The sequence below is a fragment of the Ochotona princeps genome, chromosome 27, assembly GCF_030435755.1.
Source record: "Ochotona princeps isolate mOchPri1 chromosome 27, mOchPri1.hap1, whole genome shotgun sequence".
Classification (NCBI taxonomy): domain Eukaryota; kingdom Metazoa; phylum Chordata; class Mammalia; order Lagomorpha; family Ochotonidae; genus Ochotona; species Ochotona princeps.
The window spans coordinates 24,184,453-24,207,767 of record NC_080858.1 but is presented as its reverse complement, the minus strand read 5'-3'; the positions used below and the strand labels follow the sequence as shown (position 1 = coordinate 24,207,767).

General features: G+C 46.0%; 1 protein-coding gene across 1 annotated transcript in view; it reads left to right on the top strand.

The window, feature by feature from the left end:
- ABCD2 (ATP binding cassette subfamily D member 2) overlaps positions 1-22,519 on the top strand; it is a 37,164-nt gene extending 14,645 nt beyond the window's left edge. The window contains exons 7-10 of the mRNA XM_058655848.1: positions 8,710-8,855; positions 12,743-12,827; positions 17,685-17,810; positions 22,126-22,519. Coding sequence (XP_058511831.1) covers positions 8,710-8,855; positions 12,743-12,827; positions 17,685-17,810; positions 22,126-22,345 — 577 coding nt within the window. The 3' untranslated portion in view covers positions 22,346-22,519. The remainder of the gene's footprint in view (positions 1-8,709; positions 8,856-12,742; positions 12,828-17,684; positions 17,811-22,125) is intronic.
- Positions 22,520-23,315: the final 796 nt, after the last annotated feature.

The following is a 23,315-nucleotide window of genomic DNA, read 5'->3' as shown; positions in this document are numbered from 1 at the left end:
GGCCGGGTTTGCACAGTGCAAGAGACTTTGCTATATCACCTTTGAATTGTCCGGGTTCTTCAGACCCTTCCAATTCTACATCTCTTGGGAGGTTTTCATTGAGAGAAGCTGTTAAGGAATGCAAGTCCAGTTATCACCCCTCCGCCCACTATGTGATTCTTTCAGGGTAACCCCACTTTGCTCTCCCAGGTCTTCCTCACTGTGATGAGTATTCCAAGGCAGCCCATGTTGATCTCAGCAATGACAAACTGCACCAAAGAATAATTGGATGGCCTTGGAGGTCAAGTTTTTTTCTTTGCATAGAAAAAAATAGTTCTTGGATAATTTAGAGTTCTTTTCGTTAAGCTTCATACGGTCGTAGTTTTATTATTCATTTGGAGGTGGGGGGAAGAGAGAGACGGAGAGAGAAGGAGAATCCTGCGCAGGAATTCACTGCTCAGATGTCTGTAAAGACTGCAGCCAGGCCGGGTTACCAGAGCTGGGAACTCAAGCTAGGTCTGCCACATGGGCTGCCTGAAACCAACCGGGTGCCATGAAGCCACCTCCTAGAGCTGTCACCCTCTGCCTCCAGGGGTCTGCTAGGAAGGAAGCTGGCATCATGAGCAGGGTGGTGCTGAAACCCAGGTACCCCTGTGTGAGACACAGACATCTTGCATCTGAGCCCTTAAGCCAAACACATAATCTCAAGTGGTGCTTGTGTGTTTAAGAGCCTGTGTGAAACGGTCTGTATTACAGTTACTGGGGATTGAGTGCAGTGTAAGCGTGGGGGTTGCAAGAAACACTGTTTCTCCTGAAGTCTTTGGCCATCTTCACTGGTCACAGAAACGTCTAAACACAAAGTTTGCATACTTATGAAAGTTGAGGGTTTAGTGTAGCGAAGAAAACAATGAAGACTGAACAGGAGACATTCCCCAGTGCTCACCCGATGGGTGCCCTGTGTGGTCGTCACCCTGGCTGGAGGGCAGCACGAGGAGGAGCCTCCCCAGGAGGATGCAGTGAGGAACTGGCCAGGCACCCAGGCCAGGAGGCCTGCGTGGGAGCAAGCAGGAACGCTCACCCCAGTCTCTTCTGCGTCTTTTCCTCACCAGGAAGCACTTCTCCCACCCTGTCCGCTAGCCTGACTTTCAGACCAGTCATCGAGGTTAGGCAGACAGGTCTGTGCGAGACCTTGCATCCTTTCTGGCAGCAGAAGGGCGCTAGCTAGAGGAGGTGAGGGTGCAGAACTCCACTGGCTGAACATGCTGCCCGTGGGCAGTGCCAAGCATGCGCCCATTTAACCCCACGCAGACAGCATCCGTGTAGGGGGCACATCAAAGCCATTTGTTTCTTCACCACTTTTCACAAAACCGAGCGATAATGGTGCACTTTGCAGGCTGAAAAACTTGGATTCCTAAGATATTATTACATCGCCTCCATCTTTTCCACGTTTTAAACAACCTAATATTGCCAAAATATTTTTTAAACAGCTATCTTGGCTAAACTAAGCAAGTTTTACCCTACACCGCCCCGCAGCTTCTCCACATCCAGAGCCCCGAGTTGCTCCCACAGCTCTCACACCTCCCCGCTGCTGACCACGGAAGCTAATTTACCCAGCACAACTGGCCACCTTAAACTTTCTATTTTCTTAAGAGAGCAACAGATATTGAGGACTAAATCATATCGCCGAAAGATTATGTCTCAGACCATAAATTTTTTAAGTAGATTTTTAAAACATTTTTCCTAATGTAGACTAGTTTTGATAGCCTCTAATCATGCGGAAAGTATTCTATCATGAAAGTCTGTTCTCTTAAGGTGAGTTAAAGTTCATAAATACATTGCATATTTTTGCTGTTATTTCATACATGGTGTAAAAGATACACAGTTCAAAGGCAGAGAGTCCAGCGTCCTATTGTCAAGATATCTTTAACAGTGTCATTGGGGGTCCATCTTGATTTGGAAGTAGAAATGTATACTGTATTGCATCTTCACAACTGGATGTGGTGGTCTCTGTCACACAGTTACTATACATCCCCATAAACGAAATGTCAGGATACACTTAACTAGCAGAGTAATGGACATAGATGGCCGACTAAGAGGGACTATACTGTTGTAATGATATAGGGGGCAAACGAGAAGCGGCATGAATGTTTGGTGAGGGGGGAAGAGAAATCCTAGAACCCATGGAACTGCATCCTAAAATAATTAAATTATTAAAAAAATTAAAAATACACAGTTCTTAAATGCAGCTTTGACCTGAATCAGAAAAGACATTTCCAGAGTGTACGCCAGTGAGTACATCTTAGTCGTTGCCCACACAGGGCTGTCTTAGGCAATGGACATAAATCATCGGGAAGCTTTTGACTAGTTGTGAAATTTACTGTTGCCCAAGTCAAGAGGCCAACTACAACCTAGTTCAGGAGAAAAATAAGAAGAGATTGGTTTGCTAAGGCTAAAAATACTTTTTAATAATTACTGTTAAAAGTCATTTTTCCTCGATTATATGGCATCTAGATAGTTACGTTTGCAAATTTTGTAGGACCATTTTCCTGGCCTGAAAAAAAAAAGTCACAATACCTCATAACTTGTGTAACTGTATGTGTAAACCAAGAGTGCAGTATTGATTTCTTAGATTCTAAATGTTACTAGCTTTTTGAGGTTGTAGCAAATTTGAAAATAGGACTGGGTAGCGGTTAGGATGCCCACCTCAGATATCCAGGTACCTGCGTTCAGTGCCAGTCTCTGGCTCCTTGGGAAATGGCTGTGCTGGCTGAGGAACTGGGCTCCCGCCACCAGTGGGACACAAAGGAGCTGACTCCTGTGCCACATCCAACCTCATCCCCACAGACATCTGAACCAAAAAATGAAGCTCTCTCTTTCTCCTCTGGAGCTTTCAGTTGCTTGGGAAATTTGTTCCCCAGAGTTTTGTTCATATTTAACTCTCCTGTGGACTAAGATAGAAAAACAGTTGAGGGAAAGAGCTTCCCTCTTCATCTAAAATTTCTCCTTGTTTTTTGTTTTGAGTCAAATATTATGTTGGCTCTTTATGGAGTTGCAATTTTAGTAGGTTAGATAGCAAGAATTGTACGTGCTAATCTAGCATGAGAGGAAATATGTTTAATATTGACTGCTGAAGGTTGCGTTCTAAACAGCCTGGGAGGCCTTGGGTTCCTCCACTAAGCTTGCTTTATATCACCCGGAAATAAACCTGGTCCCCACTGTAAGAGACTGTGCGCATCTTTGTTTTGGGACCTAGACATCTCTTATCCCAAAGATACACTTTCAGTAAATCTTTTCAGTTGAATCTTTCTTTTTTTCACTGCATAGTTATTTGAAGTGTTAGTAATGAACTATTTATACATTCAGAATTCAAAATGCAACTCTTGCCATGCATGACAGAATTGGATGACGTGACTGGTTCCAACATGTGCCTGTATGTGAATTATTAATAGCTAGATTTGAGAGCTCCCAGAATGCTAACTTGTTGTTATGGTAACACAGCAAGTCTCAGGGTTACATTATTCTTCCGGGTCTCATGTGTTAAGTATTGTTAATACTGCTATGACATTTTTATCAATGTTGTTCCCAATTAGATTTTATAGTCTTTTTAATTTGGGGGTGTGTTTTTTCCTACCTTAGAAGAACCTTTTGTATTATATTTTTAAAGGGTTTGAATGATACTCTGCTTAGATCTTCAGAACTTTCATGATGGCTTCTGTAACTCAAACCCCAGACAGTGTTAACGTCTCTCAGGCTCATTCTTTCCACACGGGGGTGAAACACGAAGTGACAGAGAAGTGTTAACTCTATGCAGCACCAACAGCTCCCACTGCAAGTGTCACGGGCTGTCAGCTGCTCAGGTCCGACTCAGAAAAGGTGATGCAAGCGACCTGAGACGTTCCTTACAGCAGCGACAAGATGGAGAGCTGCGGGCAGGATTTGGTGTCAGATAATTGTCCCACCTTAATTAATAGCTTTGAATACAAGAGCAGAACGCCAGATGTAAAGGAAGACCAACCGTAATTGTTTGCATAAAATGCGTGTAGCGAGGTACCCGTGAAGTAACTGCAGATACACTGCTGATGACATAGAGGTGGTTCTGGGCTATACCGAGAGAAAACAAATTCCGCATCGTTAGTGCCTCTATTTGATGACTGCTCACCGTAGGCGCTTCAGCTGCTTCCCTGCTCACTTTATCACGCATCGCACACTCCCCTTTCTGACAGGCCCGGCAGGCAATTCAGCACCACTCCGACGGAGTAACTGATCTGCCCCAACTTTTTCTGAGCGGGTCTTTACCCAGAAAGGAGAGTTTACTAAAGGGTATTTTAAGTGCTTATCAATTATGGATTACTTTGCAAGGACCAGCGAAACTTGAGCTGTCGCAAAATGCTAATAAATGTAGGCCTTCTGAGACGGAGAGAGAATTACATGCAAATACTCACATAGGGGGTTGCTTGCAAGGAATCCCACGAAGAACCCCTTGAGAATAATGACTCAGGAAGTAGATGGCCTCACCCAGGAGTAACCACTGGATACAGTCCCGTGCAGTGTCACACAAGCTTTATTTGGTGCCCCAAACAAGTGAAATAAAAGCAACTCACCCGCAAGCGAGGTGTCTCCAGCTCAGGTGAGCCCGGGTTTCCATCCCAGAGTCCTCTCTCCAAAGCCATGGTTGCAGCCACGATTCTTGCTGTTTTTATTTTAAAAATGACTTAGTTGCTACTTGGCCTTTTTGGTTAATATTAAGCATTTAAAAACAAAGATTCATTTGTTTGACAGGCAGAGTACCAGAGATAGACAGAGAGTGAGAAAGGCTGCGATGTTTCGGCTGAGCCGGGCTGAAGCCAGAAACCTGGAACCCCACCGGCGTCCCCACGTAGGGGCAGGGAGCCACGCGCTGAGACCGTGTGCTGCTGCTCGTCCATGCACACAAGCAGGGACCTCTCTTGGAAGCGGGGCAGCTGGACTCAAACTGGCACTCACAGGGGGTGCCAGCCTGGAGGGTGGTGGTTAACCTCTGCGTCCCATTGCCAATCCCTGTACTGTCATTTTCAAAGATGTACATATAAAACATCTTAGCAAATATTTCCAGTTCCTATAGTTCTCCAGTGGCTTCCTGTGGAAGCGCTGTAGAATGCTCTCCCAGTGCCTCAGACCGTCCGCTGCCTCCTGGCTGCTCTTGCGTCTCAGATCTGGGTTTATAGGAAGGATGGCTGCGCTTCTTGTTGGAATTCAGGCAGAACTGGCAGCCTCTTGGAAGAGGGAAGAGAGGCTTTTTCTTGAAGTTTCTCTGTATCCCTTGTGAGGTCTCAGAGGGCTACTGGAAAACTGCGCACTTCTTGGCGAAGCCTGGTGACCAATTCCTGTTTTAGACCATAAGTATCATGAGATAATAACATAAGATAATGTTATAGTAACAGAGAAACAGCTGTTGACCCTAACTCTGGTTTTTGAAAACACTGCTATCTTGGAGAGCAAATAACAGACGTGAGGGCAGGAGGGGAAGGCACAGAGCTAGCAGAAGTGTGTGCACATTTAGAAATTCAGTGTGGCCACTTCTCAGAGAGAGAATACCTCAGGGCGTTCAGCAAAGATGCAATTAAAGGGTACATTCAGAAGTTTCTGTTCTGGGGTAGTGGGCAAGGCTGCCGCCTGTAAAGCTGGCATTTCGAATGGGCACCAGTTCTAGTCCCAGCTGTTCCATTCCACTCCCTATGAATCTCCTGGGAAAAGCAACCGAGGATCGCTCGAGTGCCTGGCCCCTGCCCCCCATGAAGGAGAGCCGGCTGCAGCTCCTGGCTCCTGGCTTCAACGCGGCGCAGCCCCGGGCGTTGCAGCCTTTCAGGAAGGAAGTTCACCGAGGGTGGTTGTGCCATTCTCTCTCCCTGTCTCTGTCTTTCCCTGTCTTTCTGCAACTTTTCAAATCTTTTAAAAAATAAAAGAATAAAAGGGTAAGTTTATTTTAGTACAAAATATTTGAAATTCTTGCATACAAGGCGTCTTCAAAAATTCATGGAAAAATGTCTGTTATGAAGCAACTATGCATGAATTTCAGAATTCCTTTCCACCAAAGTAATCTTTAAATTCTATTTTCACACGAAGTTTGGAAGTCCCCGTTATGCACCAGCAATTCCTTTTATTGTTTCATACACATTTTTTCATGACACAAACAGGACCGAGTGAATTTCGCCCATCGCCCAGTGACAGTTGACTAAATGTGGCACATCCACGTGTGCCGAACGTCTTTCCTGAAGACAGTGTGCTCACGCGTGGGGGCCCCGCGCGGGGTGACTTCACGCATCTGAAACGCCTGTGACAGACAAGTGGGCAGAGCCTGCGCAGTGACCTTCTGAAGCTGGCAGAAGGTGGCAGAGGGAGAGAGCTTCTGCTGGGCACGAGAGCTCCTTTTGGGGCGAATGTATATAAATATTCTGAAATTAGGACTGAAACTGTGGGGGTTTTTTATATGTGAATTCTATATAAAATTTTTAAAAGCTTTGAAGATCTCATTGAAAAAATCTTCCATAAATGTGTGAGTGTAGCGGGAATGTAATCATAGTTAAAGATCTTTGTGCGGTTTATCCTCCAACTAGATGGCTCGCGTACTATGGGGAAATATTTCATCTGCGAAAGACAAGTTGTATTTAACCCTGCACTGTCTCAGTAAGTGTGTGCGCATGCCCCCCCCACACACACACACACGTTGCAGTAATCACAAAACTTTACCGGGGATGTTGTCTAACAGTCACACTACAGACCTCAGGTCTGGGAAAGTCAACGGCAGCGCGACACTGACATCTAGTGTCCGCATTCAGAGCTTGCTAGTGGTCAGAACTGCGTTAGGGCGACTTGTCCCAAATCCAGGGTCGTCTGCGTACCGTGGCCCTGTTTGCATCCAACTCAGTTCCTTTTCATTTCTTTCTTTCTTCTTTCAAGACATCCATGTTGTTAGAGTGCAAAACTACTCCCCAGTTAGAGCTTTGCTGAGAGTATTTCTCATCATGGGATTCAGGTTTTTTTTTTGTTTTTTTTTTTTTTGCAGTATTTATACCATGTTTCAAGAGTACTATTTTAAAAATTGGGAAAATGTGGGAAGCTGAAACAACAGACTTTGATGTTCTCACATTCTTAGAGGCCGGAAGTCAAGCCAGCAGCACGCCCAGGCCCACCGCAGGCTCCCGGGGGCAGGATCCTCCCTGGCTCTTCCAGCTCTTGGTGCCAGCACGCCTTGGCTTATGGAAACATCACTCTCCACCCTGCCTTTTTCCCTGCCCTAAGTTAATTCTTTTTTTTAAGAAAAGGCATTTGTCAGGTTTAGGGCCCAGATTATTAATCCAAGACTCTTAACGCAATCACAGATGCAAAGACCCCTCTGTCTAAATGAGGTTGCAGTTACCGTGGTGGGTGTGTGGGTTACAAACACACCTCAACCAACTCTGTTACCTAAGTGTTCCCAGAGGGTTTTATCAGGATGTTCCACATGTAGGCAGAACTAGACAGGTTTTTTCTTAAGAAAGTTCTAGATTCATATTGATATTCTATTTCAAGTTAATTTTTCCTTGCTTCCTTGCATCTCTTGCCTGTAGCTTTCTTCTTGTACAGTGAGACTTTTCGTGTTTAATGTTACCAAGGTATTTATTTATTTGATCAACATTTTAGCATATATATAGTTTCAAAATCGCTTCACTTACACCATTACCCTAAATGAACGCCCAAATCCAGTTAGAAACTTCTCTGTGGTTCCTCGTGTCTTCCAAAAGTTACTCAGATTGATGCACCAGCCAGCTCCCAGTACCAACCCCTGCGGTTCTGTTTCCTGCCCCGTACCCTGTGTGTCGCCTCTCCAGGGAGTGCTACTGACATCTAGTGGACAGAGGCCAGCTCTGCAGCTGCACATCCCAAAACACCTACTCAACCCTGGGTGTGCTGTTGGGTGATAAATCCTGCGGTGCGTCTCACTGTGCCGCTGACTCAGCACCCGAACCTTGTGTCCAGGAACTGCTGTCCATTAGCTGGCACAGATCTTCCTCGACTTTTTTTCATAGTTGCACCGTGAAGACATTATAATCTACTCTCCTTTGTAGAAGCATTTAAAATGGTTTTTAAACATTTACTGTTATAGATACCCTCTATTATTGTATAACCTTTTGCATGTTTGGTATTTCTGGAAGCGCATCTTCAGACTAAATTCCCAGAAGTGGGTCAAGGATAGTTAACGACTGTCTTCAAGTCCCACCCCCACCAAAAACAAAACAAAAAAGTTGTGTATTTTGCGTTTTCGTTGTAATAGGAGAGCCTGACTCCTCACAGAGGCCCGCTTGTGATGCATTGCTTATGCATCTGATATGTAACTCCATGTCACTTTAATTGTCATTCTTCTTGCTATGAATAGCATTCTTTCTAGTTTTGTTTGTTCACATTGCTGCATTAACCCCAGATCTTATCATATTTGGCCCAAACAATTTTAGATTAAGTACAGAAGAAATAACCAAATATAGTGAAACAAACTGTAAGTTTCTCTGCTGCAAACGTTTGCTGGTTGCTCGGAGACGCTCCTCCCGGGTCTGGGTCCAGAGGAGTGTTTTACATACACGTCACGGCTGTTGTAGTTCTGAGCACCGCCCAGGAACAGTGCGACAGGTCGGCTCTGCTGCTGCGGCGTCCCCAGGACCCCACAGGTGCGCCCCGGTGCCCCTCCCCTGAGGACCCTGTGTGCTTGGTGTTTTTCAGGCCGTACATGTCTCTAGGAAGTCTTCGAGACCAAGTCATCTATCCGGATTCAGTGGACGACATGCTGGATAAGGGCTACACGGACCACGATCTGGACTGCATTCTTCAGAGCGTCCACCTCTCTCACCTGGTCCAGAGGGAAGGAGGTAGGCCCGTCCCTTCCACTGCATCTCGTCTCTTAAACAAACGCTGGGCTGTATGTTTAGTGTGTGGTTTAACTGGCATCTGTGCAGGATCGGGACACAGACGGACACATGGAGAGATGTCTGCTTGCCTGTGGTTCATCCACGGCTCCCTCCGCTGTGCCCTGTGTAGCCACGCATCCCTACTTCTCCAGCCCACATGTCACAGCAGCTACCAATGAAAGCAGTTTTGTTCTGTTCCACTCAGATGTACAAGTGTCCCCGAGGCTACTGCGGTTCTGCATTGTAGTAAAGTCTGAGAGAAACATTCGCCTGTCACACGCTTTGTTTGCAATAAATTTAACAATTCGACATGCGGGTATCAAGGAAGTTCCCATTTTCAGAGCCGCGGTCTTACAGATTTATTTTTTCCTCTCTCAACTGGCACACACAGAAAATACAGAAATACCCATATTCTGTTTCTTCAGGACAAGAGGCCTTTCAAAGAGTAGGAATAACAGTTATGCACATGAAGTTAAGAGAATTGTTTTCTCATAGTCAAACTTTCAAATAATTTGGTAACATAAAATTTGAGAGCCCAAAAGCAACTAAAATGCCAGCCAGTGTTCCTGGTTTACTCCTCTGAGGATCTGATGTTCTGAGCTCGTGGGCTCCACCCGTAACACTGCTTTCTGCGTCTTCAGTAGTGGAATTACAGAAAGGCAAATGAATGCCCAGGAATTAGCTGCTACTGATGATACTGGTCATTATGATACTGATAATAGGGTATTTTGTCTTGATATATTTTGTAAGGTTTATTTATTTTTATTGGAAAGTCAGATTTACAGAGAGGAAAGACAAAAAAAAAATCTTCTGTCCGATGATTCACTCCCCAAGTGGTTGCAATGGCCAGAGTTGAGCCGTTCTGAAGCCAGGAGCCAGGAACTTCTAGGTCTCCCGCACAGGTGCAGGGTCCCAAGGCTTTGGGCTATCCTCGACTGCTTTCCCAGGCCACAAGCAGGGAGCTGGAAGGGAAGTGGTGCAGCCTGGACATGAACCGGCGCCCATGTGGGATTCCGGCGCATGCAAGGCGAGAACTTTAGCCGCTAAGCTACCACGCTGGACCCGGTACTTGATATTTTACATAACAGTTTCATGCATAGTATTCCACTTGACCCATCCAATACACAAATAAGACAAACAAGAGAGGTAGCATTGCATTGATTTTCATAGCATTTGCAATGTTCTATTCAAAGGAGGCTGGCTGTCTTTCTGCATTGTGTGACTAACCAGTCACCTTGGCAGTCATTTTTAAAATTAGCTTGAAATCCAGTAATCCAGTAGAAATTTATAAGAAACATGGAATATTCTATTTTTAAGAGTCATCAAGAATTTCTAAAACTGTTTTTAAGAATATTCTAACCTTAATAATGTATTAGTAATGGGTATGTTGTATTGAGTTCTTATTTGTTGCATTCCATGCTGAGTGATTTATCCATATTACTTTATTTAAAAGTCACAATAGGTCAGGGATGCAGACCTCACTGTCCTATTTTAGGTAAAATTTAGAAGACTGGTAACTCGTCCCATAGCAAGTAGCAGGACAAGGATTCCAACCTAGATCTGACCTGAAAGACCTTGTTGGAGGCGAGGCAGGGCTCTTGTGCTGTGCTGCCCTCCAGCGGCTCTGCACGGATAACAACTGCTGTGTCCTACGTATTAAAAAAAAAAACAAAAAAGTTTTAAAAAATACGTTTTACTTGCTTAGTCCGCAAACATGGAGCGTTTAACAAATCGGGAGAACACTTGGCTTACGAGTACGTCACTTCCTACTGACGTTTTATTTACACTAGCTGAAGATGGGCAAGAGGGGGTCGTGCGTCTCCGGGAAGCTGGAGAAGCCCCCTCCTCCTAGCTGGCTTGCTCGCGGTGAGCCGACGGTGGTACTGTGACTTGGGGCTCTGATTTGGCGGTTCTAGGACCATGCACAGTTGCCTACAAAGCACTTTGGGTTTGGCAGAACAAAGATCACATTGCACGAAAATGTATAAAAGTTGATGTTTCTTCCGACCCGCGTACTTTCCCCTTGTCCCTTGCTCTCAGTGGGCAGGGACACGTCACCACTCGGGAGCCAGAACATTTCTCCCATGTGGCAATCCGGGTGTATCTGTCAAGTCACCACTTGTGTTTCCCAAGTGTTATAAAATTCAGTCACAAGGCAGCAGCTTTCCCCAGGCTTGTGGGTTTTCAATCAGATGGTATTTTGAGATTTTTTTTCCCTCTAATATAAAATTATAAGAATATGTGTTTAAGCAGTTTGTAGATGAAAACCAATAAAATGAGCAGCAGTTCCGTTTGGAGAGTAGAATCAAGGTGTGAATGACAAATTGAAATGATAAGGGATAAGCAGTAAAGTCTCCTTTGCTTGGATAGTCTCAAGTACATTGTTTTTATGGCATTTCTGTTTCCTTCACTTTTACCGTTGGTCCCACTTGTGCAAATGCCAAACAGTGAGCGTGTTTCAGAAAGCTACTGTGGGGGAGCATTTGGCCTCTGAGAAGAGTTCTCCAAGTCCCTGTTTCCTCGCATCCAGCTGTCAGCTACCCCTTCCGAAGTCATCACTATTTAGTTTCCTCATTTGTAGGCTTTGGATTTTCTTTTATTAAGTGTGATAGTATTTTGTAATCATTTGGAAAGGGGAAAGAGGTTCAGGAACATAACGCTGCACTCGGCGAGTCCCAGGTCGCGAAGGCTGGAGAACATCTCTGCTCCTCCGCCCAGGGACGGTCGCAGTCTCCTTTCCCTTAGAACAAGAGGATTCACAAGTTTTGACGGTGGGAAAAATTCAGCAGAGGAGAAAGGACGGGGGCGTCAGGAGCCTGCGTTTTTCCCCAGTCCTGTCCTGAGCCCCAAGGATGTGCGGCTGTCTTTCGCTTCTTGGGAAGACAGGCTCTTTGGTCACTGCAACTGGGGGGGGGGGGCTTTTTTTTTCTAACAATAAAATTAAAATAGGTTTCTCATGTATTGCATATCAACATAGAAATGTGTAACTTCGAAAATAAAAGTCACTTAATTCCATTCCTAGACACGTGCGCATGCGTGTGTGCGTATGTACAGAAATATAAACATTTTATGCAACATCTGTACATGAAGGGGTTTCAGAAAAATCAAGGAAACAATTAAATAAGCTTATTTTGGTGACAACATTTGTGAAATACATGCATAGCGTGTCATGATAGGCATTTTCCACAAACTTTGTGAGGTTCCCTTATACACTCCTTCAACTTAGTTTCTATGAAAAAGTGTCGTCATCATTTTCATGTGCGTGTATAACATTTTCCATGTTAGGATGCATTGATCCTATTTTTTTTTTAATTTAGAGCTTAGTTTTGAATACACAATAAATAGAAGCCAACAGCTCGGATCTTGTGGAAGTATCAGGCTGTATGCTGTAGATGGGCCCGAAAGAAATGGGCGTATGTCTTGGTTCTGATACCTCACTGTGTGTATTCTTAGAAAATACTCTGCTCCTTGTTAAATGCAAATAAAAACATCTGTGTAGTAGGGCGATGAGCGAGCGCACACCCCGTGCCAGGCACGCCAAAGCCACCCCACCCAGTTCCTCTCCCACAGATCGGCCCCTCCGCCCTCGCAGTGGAATCCACCCCCTTCAAAATAAGCATGAGCCTACCAACTCCGAGTGAAGTGTTTAGAATTTTTAGAAGGCAATTTGTCAATGTAAGAAGTGGCCATCAGTAAAGAATTGACAAGTCTACACCGGAATGCTTCTTCAAGAGGTTCTGTAGTTTAGCCAACGGGCAAGTTCTGTTAACAGTCTGAGCTTGTGCCAGGATAGAGACGGTAGACGCCTAACAGCTGGCTTTGTAACGTGCCTGTCTTTGTGTTTGCAGGCTGGGACGCCGTGCTGGACTGGAAGGATGTCCTGTCTGGAGGGGAGAAGCAGCGGATAGGCATGGCCCGCATGTTCTACCACAAGTAAGCTCGCCACGTCCACGGCCGGGACGCGCCTGACGCTCTGGGGCCTGGAGCTCACGGTTTTTAAATTTCTGAACTTTTTTTTTTCACATAAAAGAATCTCCAGTTGCTTTGTTTTTCTCTATTTCCTTGACGTTGAGTAACCTTAGAGGAGATAATGGCCCCAGGACTAAATTATAAGTTTCTGTATCCCCAATTTCAAGGTAGGATTAGTGCTGATTTTACAACAGGAAGAATGCCTGGCCCTAATTTTGCCGGCAGCCCAGGTCTCCGGCGGCGAGGATCGGCGCTGTGCAGGGAAGGGGCCCCTGGGGAGCTGGGGGGAGGTGGTGAGCAGGAATGGGGGCCCAGAGGAGCTGCGGAGGAAGCTGGGCCACTTGGCAGAGGAAGGACAGCAGGCATGCCTTCTGGAACGCTGGGCAACTGGGGGGGAGGGGAACAAACTTTGATTATGAGGGAAAAAAATCAAAACTTCCTAAAAGACAGTATAAGGCGAGCTCCGGAGTCCCGGCCTCCTGACTGGACACGTTTAACACTTGGCCTCCCGGGTTTATCTGCTCTAACTCCCAAGGTGCTCGGAGCAAATCCACCCCTCGGTGCTCTGGCATCACTCCATGAGATAGCAGTATGTTTTCTTACATAACATCAGAATCATAGCTAATTAAACCGGCAATTATGTAATCTTCTAGTGCCTAGTTCATGTTCATGTCCTTCTCTACTTGGCTTACTCACACCAAAATCTAGCCAAGTTTCACACTCTGCCTTTTTTTTTGTTTGTTTGTTTTATTGTATCCCTTAATTCTTTTCAACCAGGAGGAGTCCGCTCTTGCTTCTGGTCCCCAGGCACCTTCTACGTCCTGGGCGTGTGCCCGACGCAGGGTCAGCAGTCGTGTCGAGCGGGGCCCGTCGGACACGGGTCTGCTTGCCCCCTCAGGGGCTCCTTTGCGTCCCTCTGTCTTCCATTTGTTCTAGCAAACTGGAAATTCGAGTGAAAGCTCAGTCAAGTTTAGGTTCAGCCTTTAAAAGAAGTATGTAATGTTTATCATGAAAAGCATGATTGAAGCCGTTTCATCAGTGTAGGATTATATTGATATTTTATGCAAGTAGAGAAAGTAGACTAAAAAGGAGGAAAACTGCTTATCTCATTAGCAATAAAAACACTATCCCCCGTCTGGTTGGCAGACCAAAGTTGGTTCACCTTTTGACTGCCTTAATGTAACTATTTTCACCAAGTATGTTGCAGTTCATGTATATTGTTTTCCTGGGCTTATGTGCTTCTCTGTGCTATGACATAATAGCCAACCAGGGTTTATCATCATTATTACAAAATTTATGTTCCAAATCCAAAAAAAGTAGGAACATAATTCAATGACTTTTGATGAAGGTACGCTGTGTAACCGACATGCTCATCAAGAAGTGTGTGTCTGTCTCCCCAAGAGTTCACCTCGAGCCCTTTTCCAAATCAGTCGTCCCAGGGCTCAGTCCCCATTACCATCATCATAAATTAGTTTTACTTGTTCTAGAACTTCATGTAAATGAAATCGTGCATTATATATTGTTTTTGTGCCTAGCTGGAAGTGTTTAGTGAGGAGGAAAAGATACCATTTGGTTTAAGGACGTTTTACTTATAACAGTGTACATGGTTGGTTTCAGAAAATGAAACGTAGGAACCAGCATTTTGCAAACTCAGAATGCTTGGCAAAGTATATTTGGAACACTGTGTTCTTAGATGAGGGTAAACTCCACGGCCTGACATTTGTGACCAGCTGGGAACCACTGTTACCCCAAATCCAGTTGGATTTTGGCCACAAGTATTTAGTAACATGACCAACAGAATAGTGGGTGAAATGTAATATGTTAGGAAGCAGAATGTGGGCACCAATTTGCATCACGTAAGAACGTTAATAAAATTAGCCTTGTCGTGCAGAGCAACAGGTCGTAACAATATACATTAGGCCAAGCAGATCCTGAGCACCTGTATCAAATAGTTGGCATTTGTACATCCGGCACATCTCAGATATGGTGTGATAAGGAGTGAAGATGAAATCACAGGTGCTTCATGGTCCCAAAGCCAGACGACCAAATAGCTGAAAAGCAGATCCTTTTGAGAAAAGACGAAAGGAATTAGGAAATAAGACCAGTGAACCAAACATGTAATTATGAGAAGCACTCCCTCTTACTGTCCATTCTTTGTCAAGTTTAGCTGTAACGTGGAGGACCTGAGCTAGCTTGTTGTAGGGTGCGAGCGAGGTCATGCCAGACATGTCTAGGTGTGTTAAGGAGTCTTTAGTAACCAAGCTTGGTGATGACAGGGCCCACTAGAAATAGCAAATCACAAGTCCATATGGCAAACCAGTCAATTGCAACCCCAAGAGGAACAAATGGTCATTACCCTCAAGTCCATCCATTAAGCTGAAGACCTATCTCCCAGCTTCCCCAACAATGTGAGTCATCCTAAGAGACACACAATGAATAACCTGGACACACTTCCAAAGCTGCAGACATTCACCTTTCCCTGGCTTCTCTGCACACATCATTCCACTACTGCTAGGCCTCGCCTCTCCTGGGACTCCTGACAGCACACAAACCAGAAATACAAAGCATCTTAGCATTGCTATCTTTGTTGTCCTGCCCGAGCAGTGAACAGAGGGTGAGGCATACAGACACACAGGGGCCATTGCTCAGGGGTACCTGTCCTCAGAGGTGTTGTGGAGGCCAAGAGTCAGAGTGCCAGAGCTGTGGGAGTACAGGACCAAGAGAGAGCCCCTCCCTCTCCTGGGCCTTTATAGGGGCTTGTGAGGGGAGTGGTTACACAACCTGCAATACCGTCCCCTCTCAGGTGATAGTGAGAGTCACAGGTGGGCAGGAGGGAACACCTAGATGGTGGGTGGGTGGTGACTTCCAAGCTCTTGACCCTGAACTAGCTGTCTGCCTCAGCACAGCTAAGCCTGGTGTAGCACCAGCCTCCTCTTTGTGAGAGGAGTTTAAATCGAGTGTTTCGGGAGTGATTGGAAGCGTCCTGTAATGAAGGAGAGTGTATCAGGCCCGTCTCAGGAAGCACTCTGAAATCCAAGGGAAAGGGCGCCAGGTAACGGGTACCAGAGGCACGCTGCATTGCGTGTCTTAGAGGCCACATGCATGCTTGCACGCCACACACACACACACACGTCCTACCAGCAACACTAAAGTGCAGCGGGATCTGCCTTCCATCTGCTAGGTGAGGGGTTGCCATGACAACAGAGTCTAAGATGAATACTAATTTTTTCTATTTCTGAAATAGCATTTTTTTTTTGCTTCGTTTCACTGAGAGCACTCCGAAATGTTAAGATTCGCAACAAAATAGCCACTAGAAACTAGATCTTTCACAAAGAGAAAATTTCAGCCTAATGTATTTCTGACTTCCTGTGCATCTTCTCCTTTGAAGTTAAATCAAGTCATCCACAAAAGAGGAATTACACTTGAGAGCAGGAAGCAATGCTGGAAGGTTAAAGCCCAGCACTGGCCAGAAGCCCTCCAGCAGCTGCCCTGGACGCTGCGCAAGGACGCGCTGGGAGCTTCTTGTTCTCCGTGGGGAGGGAGCTTTTGGATTCAAGGGGTGTCAGCCTTTGACATTTGCACCTACTTGCCTTAGCTGTCCCCCTGGGTTAAGCGACAGGATCCTAGCAATACAGGCAGTGATGCTGCTAAATGATTATTTATGCCAAATGGTAAATTAGCATCTATTTCTTTTTCTTTGCCATTTATTTTTAAATCAAGTTATCTTCATGAAGGAAATTACCCCAGTAAGTACTTGAAACGGATGTTCAGCGCCCCGCTGGATGGGGAATGTCCGTGTAGTGGTTCCCTTAGTTCAGTTCTGTCTCCCTCACTGAGGGAAACTTGCAGAATACCAACTGTGATGGCGCCTCGCAAAGTTTATGGCAAATGCCTGTTGTGAACAACTCCAGGCACAGATTTCAAAACATGTTTCCACCAAAATAGACATATCTTTTAATTTCACTTTCCACAAACATTTTGAAGTATCCTTGGATCGACCCAAAGGTTAGAGAAGCTTTTAAGAAAAGAAAAGACAAAAAAAAAAAAGTGAGAGTTGATGGTGGGGTGAAACCAAAGACTGGATGAACAGCCTCAGCCAGAGGAAAATTCCTGTCACAAACACACTGCTCACCAACATCAAAACTGAGCTTGAAAAAAAAAGAGAGAGAATCACCCTGTTCAAGAAGGCGTTGTGAGCAGGACGGGCCGTGTGACACTGAGCCTTGCTGCACAATGCTGCGGATGCTGCTGCCTTCTGCGGGACGCGCCCTCGGGGACCCACAGCCCTCAAGCCTGTGCTCTTGGGTGGGACACTCATCTGCGGGACAAGGAGGCACTTTGCCTCGGGAGCAAGGATCAGAGGAGCCTCCTGCCCCAAACTCTGCAGGAGGGTGACCCGGAATCAAAGGATGGACAACCTATTTCTGTCAGTTATGACCTTCAGTAAGGCCATGTTCAAGGCCAGGGTTTAACCTAGCAGCTTAGGTACCCTGACCACAGGGCTCCATGCCCTCTGCTGCTGCAGAAGCTGGGAGGCAGCACTGGGTCCCTAGCACCCACAGGAGAGACCTGGGGTGGGTGCCAGCTGAGGGCGTGGCCCAGCTCTGTTCTGGCAGGTGCACGTCTTTGGGGCATGAGGCATCAGATGAGAAATTTTTCTCTAGTTGTGTCTGTCTCTGTCTCTCAGTTTTGTTAAATTGTCGAATTGTCTGCCGCTCCTTTGAAGTTGTTAGCGTCACAATTTAACAACGTCCAAAGAAAATATCGTAATTCAAAGAGGAAAAAAATGCTAATTTATTGGTGTCTATGTTTTTTTTAAAGACCAAAATATGCATTGCTGGACGAATGCACGAGTGCCGTCAGCATCGATGTGGAAGGGATGATATTCCAGGCTGCCAAAGGGGCTGGGATCTCCTTGTTGTCGATAACGCACAGGCCTTCTCTTTGGTGAGTGTCTCCACGGCTACCTGACTTACAGCACATGATTGCTGCCTCTGTGTCTTAAGTAATAACTTTACTATCCACTATGGAGGACAAGGTGTATTGCTTGCTTTCTATGTGTTAAGTTCAACACTGCTAGTTGAGATACCTCCCCCCCCCCCCGTCCCAGCCTAGTACCAACTATAGCCTTACTGCTGTTTTATTTGGGATGTATTGTAACTTCCAAATAATTCTTTAAAAATTGTGAAAGAGGGGGCCGATGCAGTTGGGTAGTGGGTTAAGTCTCTTCCTGTAATGCAGGCATCCAATATGGGTGCTGGCTCAGATCCTAGCTGCTACACTTCTGGTCAACTGCCAGATAATGCGCCTGGGGAAACGGCAAGTGAGACAAGTTCTTGGGCTCCTGCTCCCACTTGGGAGACTCAGAAGTAGCTGTGGGCTCCTGGCTTCAGCCTGGCGCCACCCCAACCATTGTAGCCACTTAGGACGTGAACAAGAGGATGAAGATCTCTCCTCTGTAACTGCCTTTCAAGTAAAGAAGTAAATCTTTATATTAAAAAAGTGGTTTATTTGAATTGGAAATACTGGTAACCTTACAGCATGTTACAGGACAAGTGGGAGGTAGAAAAGCAAGACCAAAAGCTTCTGTGGGTCAGACAACCCTGCCAGGCAGCGCACACTCGGTGATTGTGGGATTCCGAGGTCCCTCAGTACCTGGAGTCACCTCTCCACCTTCTGTGGGTCCTGACACTGAGCTAACCGTGGGTGTTACTCCTCTGTTACTCAGCCCTCGCTCCAGCAGACTAGCGCGGCCCGGGAAGCATGCCAGCCACGGTTTTCTCCACTGCAGAAAATCATAAAACCCATATTGCTATGGCCTTTCGTGGTAAAAAAAACATACCTTTAATCATAACTATCAATAGCACAATTCTCTGTGAAACTAAACCTCATGTTAGTTCCACTATGAGAATGAGTTTAGCCAATGCAAGTCTGACTATCCTTTCTCCTGGGGAAAATGAAATTCTTATTTTCTCTGAAAAGATTTTGGAGGTGGGAAAAGATGTGCTCTATTCTTCTGCATAATAAGTGAGTGACTTTTTTATTGCAAAGATCAGAAGGATGGCAGTCATTTGGCGTAACATTCAGACGTCCTGGTCTGAGGCACTGTGACGCAGCTGTTGCCTGCAGCGCCGGCATCATTTAGCGGTGTGCGTGGGGTCCCCGCTGTCCCGTGTGGATCCAGCTCTCTGCTAATGCACCCGGGGCGCAGTAGAGCATGCCCAAATGCCCCAGCCGCCCACATGGCAGACCCGGATGGGGTTTCCGGTTCCTGGTTGCCAGCTGGCCCGGACCTGGCCCTCGCAGTCACTTGGAGAGTGGAGAGCAGGTGGAAGTCCTTGCTTGTGCCCTGTCACACGTTCCCTTCCCGTCTCGTTCTCTCCCTGCCTTTCCAGAAGTGTTTCTCAGAGCTGTGCTAGTCTGTCTGTGACTGATTCTCAAGTGAAAAAAAAAAATACCAAAGAGGCAAAGAGGCAAAACACACAGAGAGAATCTCCCATTTGCTGCTTCACTCTCTAAATACTATCAACAGCCAGGCCTGGGGCAGGCCAAAGCCAGGAGCCCCAAAGTCCACCCAGGTCACCCACATGTGTCACATGTTAAAAACCACACCCAAACAGCGGGGCTACCAAGACCAGAGTGATGGCACAGCCAGGGTTTATTGAGATCTGCTCCGGGCGAGGTTCATCGGTATTCGGGGTAGCTGGCCGCACAAGTCGCGTCCAGACTGGGCTGTACATTCCTTAAGTAGTGGTGATGACGGGCTTCTGATTGGCTGGCTCCATTTGAGAGTCCTAGGCGGCTCTTCTCGGCTGGAACTTTCGGCGCCAAGTTAGGGCTTTCCGCCTGCGCAGGGCTCCGTGATTTGGGATGTGGGTGTCCGGCTGGCCTGTGTTCTCCCACGTTTAGCTCTCCTGAGAAGTGTCTTCAAGAGATTCTTCGAAAATTGTGTGTTTTTTGGGGAAAATAAACAAACACACAAACGAAAACCCACCATGCCTGGACAACAAATGGTTGGAGAATAAAATAAAATTTTCGGCTTAATTCAACTTCCCAAGAACTTTCTGGTGACAACGATTTAACCTGGGTTAGATTTCCTTTTTTTATAGCATGTTAAAATCCAATATATAGTAGGTAGACAGCAAGTCTCCCTGAACTAACTGGTGAATAGACAGAACATTCAAGACCATCCAAGGCTGTTTTATTTAGTCATCAGAACAAAGGAAGTGCCAAAAGGGCCATACAGGACTGAGCCTTCAGATGCTTCCCGGAAGGGGAGGAGGCCAGTCAACAAAGGCCACATATGGAGTGACTAGGTTCATAAACGGAGGAGCCCAGCAGTGCTCGGGGCGGATGGTTGAGGAGATGGAGAAGCACCTCTTACGGACACAGGGTTTCTCTGGACGAGGGTGGGAGGCCAAGAAAATGCCCTGGAATTAAGTCGTGGTGACAGGTGCACAAGCTTACGGCTGTGCTGAAAGCCAGTGGATTTTCTGTGTTGAAGAATGCAGTTAGTATCAGCTGCATCATCTCGACTTTTAAGAAAGGAGGTGGAAACTGCTTGAAAAGGCTTCATTGACCATAGGAAAGGACGGTGGATAAAAACTCCAAAAGGATCAAGAAGTGAGAGAAGTGTTAAGACTATAACCTTGCCTTCCTTTCCTACTTTATGTATGTTGGCTTCTTTATCCCATGGAGGGTTAAACCTGCGACTAGAAAGTCAACTCAAAGTATACAGTCACAAAAATTAGAAAACAAAAAAGGGGGGAAGAGGGAAGAAGTGAAGAGCAACATCATTATGGGCTAAAAATAGTGTAAATGAGATACACGAGATCTTTTCTTTTTATGTCACTGTTTAGAAAGTACGTAAGGTCTTACATGGTCCATTTCAGCAGGTGACGCAGTGCAGGCGGCTCATCCTTGGTTGGCCCGCCCCTGCGCTGCAGCCCTCGTCTCCCCACACAGAGCCTGCCACGGCTCGAACACAGGACAGTTCTGTCTTCCTGCAGGAGGACTTGGACCTCCTCCTGGGGCATCAGTTTCTCTGTAGCTCATAGAAGCTCCCACTTAAGAAACAGAGCCTAGGGAAGAATGAGAATGTGATATAAAGATGTGGAAATATGGGGCCCGGCGGCGTGGCCGAGCGGCTGAAGTCCTCGCCCTGAACGCACCGGGATCCCATACGGGCGCTGGTTCTAATCCCGGCAGCTCCACTTCCCATCCAGCTCCCTGCTTGTGGCCTGGGAAAGCAGTCGAGCACAGCCCAAAGCTTTGGGACCCTGCACCCGCGTGGGAGACCTGGAGGGGATCTTGGCTCCCAGCTTCGCATCGGCACAGCACCGGCCCATTGTGGTCACTTGGGGAGTGAATCATCGGATGAAAGATCTTCCTCTCTATCTCTCCTCCTCTGACTTTCCAATAAAAATAATAAATAAATCTTTTTTTAAAAGATATGGAAATATCTTTGACAGATTACTTTCAAAGCTTTTATTTGAAAACAGAAACAAAACGCTTTGCCACTGTAATTATCCAGGCGGCACGCTGAGTATGAAGATGAACACGTCCAACAGCAAGATTTCCTTTGTAACCCATGCCCAGTCAGAACATGAAATAATGACTTAATAGGAATTTCCTCAAGAGTAGAGTAATGACTTTTGGGTTAAAAAAAAAAACATAATATTTAGTGCTAGTATTGTAGCACAACACAATTAAGCTACTGCTTGCTTTGGCAGTACTTCCCCCCCCCCCCATTTTTTTTAAAGATTTATTTTATTTTATCAGAAAGTAAGATTAGCAGAGAGGAGAGACACTCCCCAAGTGGCTGCAGAGGTTGGAGCTAAGCCAGTGCAAAGCTGGAAGCCAGGAACTTCTTCTGGGTCTCCCACGTGGGTGCAGGGTTGCAAGACTCTGGGCTGTCCGGCACTGCTTTCCCAGGCCGCAAGCAGAAAGCTGGAAAGGAAGTAGAGCAGCCGGGACACAAGCCAGTGTCCACATGGGATCCTGGGCACATGCAAGGTAAGGACTTTAGCCACTAGGCTACCGTAGTAGGGCACCCTTTTCAAAGCAACAGTTCGAAGCCTTGCTTCACCGCTTCCCATCCAATGTACTCTTTCTCCCCTCATACCGCTTATTCCAAATCAATAAAGTAAATAAGTCTTTGAATTAAAAGGTTTTTTTGGGTGTCAGTTAGAATTATGAACCAACAACTCAAATGGCTTTTCACGTGTATGGCTAATGATATGACTCCATTTCACCTGTGCAGGAAGTACCACACTCACTTACTACAGTTTGACGGTGAAGGAGGGTGGCACTTTGAAGAGCTGGACACTGCAGTCCGCTTGACGCTGAGTGAAGAAAAACAAAGGCTCAGCTCTCAGCTGGTGGGGGTTTCCAAAATGCAGCGGAGGCTCAATGAACTCTGCCAAATTCTGGGAGAAGACTCGGTGCTGAAGACGGTCCTGTGTGAGGAGGAAAACTCCTAATTGGTTTTGGCACTTTTGAAAAAGCACGTTTTAGGTAAAGGCTCCGAGAGCCAGCAGCAGGACGTGACGTGTGATAAGAAAAGCAGCGAGAAGTACCTGCCATGACCTTACAGAAGAAAATAAACAAATCCATTATGGAAGAGTAGTTACAGCTTACGCTGATTCCGAATGAAAACTGAGTTCACCTGGGAAACAGGATTTTCTAGGCGGATTCAGGATGAATACCAGATTTACTGCGCATCATTGATGAGCGGGCAGCACTTAACCAGTGTGGGAGCCATCTGAGAAATAAAACAGCAGCTTCCTAATAGATCTCACTATGTGCATTCAATAACTCTGCCAATAAATGAGCATGTTTAATGTTTAAAGACAACACAAAACCCAAGCATGCAGCTCAATGTGTTATGGTTTAGTCACCCAGGTTAGGACCTAGGGCTTCTTCAGCCATCTAGGAGCCCACTTACACCACCTGCCAGTCCCCATTCGGCCTATCTCTACTGGTAGTATTCCACTGTCCTAACTTCTAACATGACATAGGATTGAGCAGTATGTAGCTTTCAGTGTCCGAATTCTCCCGTTTGACATTATGTGCATGAAATCCACCCATGTTGTAATGTGATAGAGTGTAACAGATCCATGCTCCTTTTTACCAATAAATCCGTCAGATGCCTGCTCCGCCCTGTTCATTGTATCAGGTGCGCGTCTCTGTACATTCCAACATACGCCACTGGCTGCACTCATGCGCACTTCCCTCTTGAGCCTTGCAGGCTAGTCCGTGCAGCCAGCATAGCCGTTTTCCAATGGATATCTGATCCTGTGATTCTTCTCTCAACAATTTTTGATTCTCATTCATTTGAAATACAAAGTGACAGAGAAGGAGAGACAAAGAAAGAAAGATCTTGCCACTACAAAGTACATAGCTGTAACTGATTCCGAAGCCGCAGCCCCCACAATGTCATGTAACTAGTGA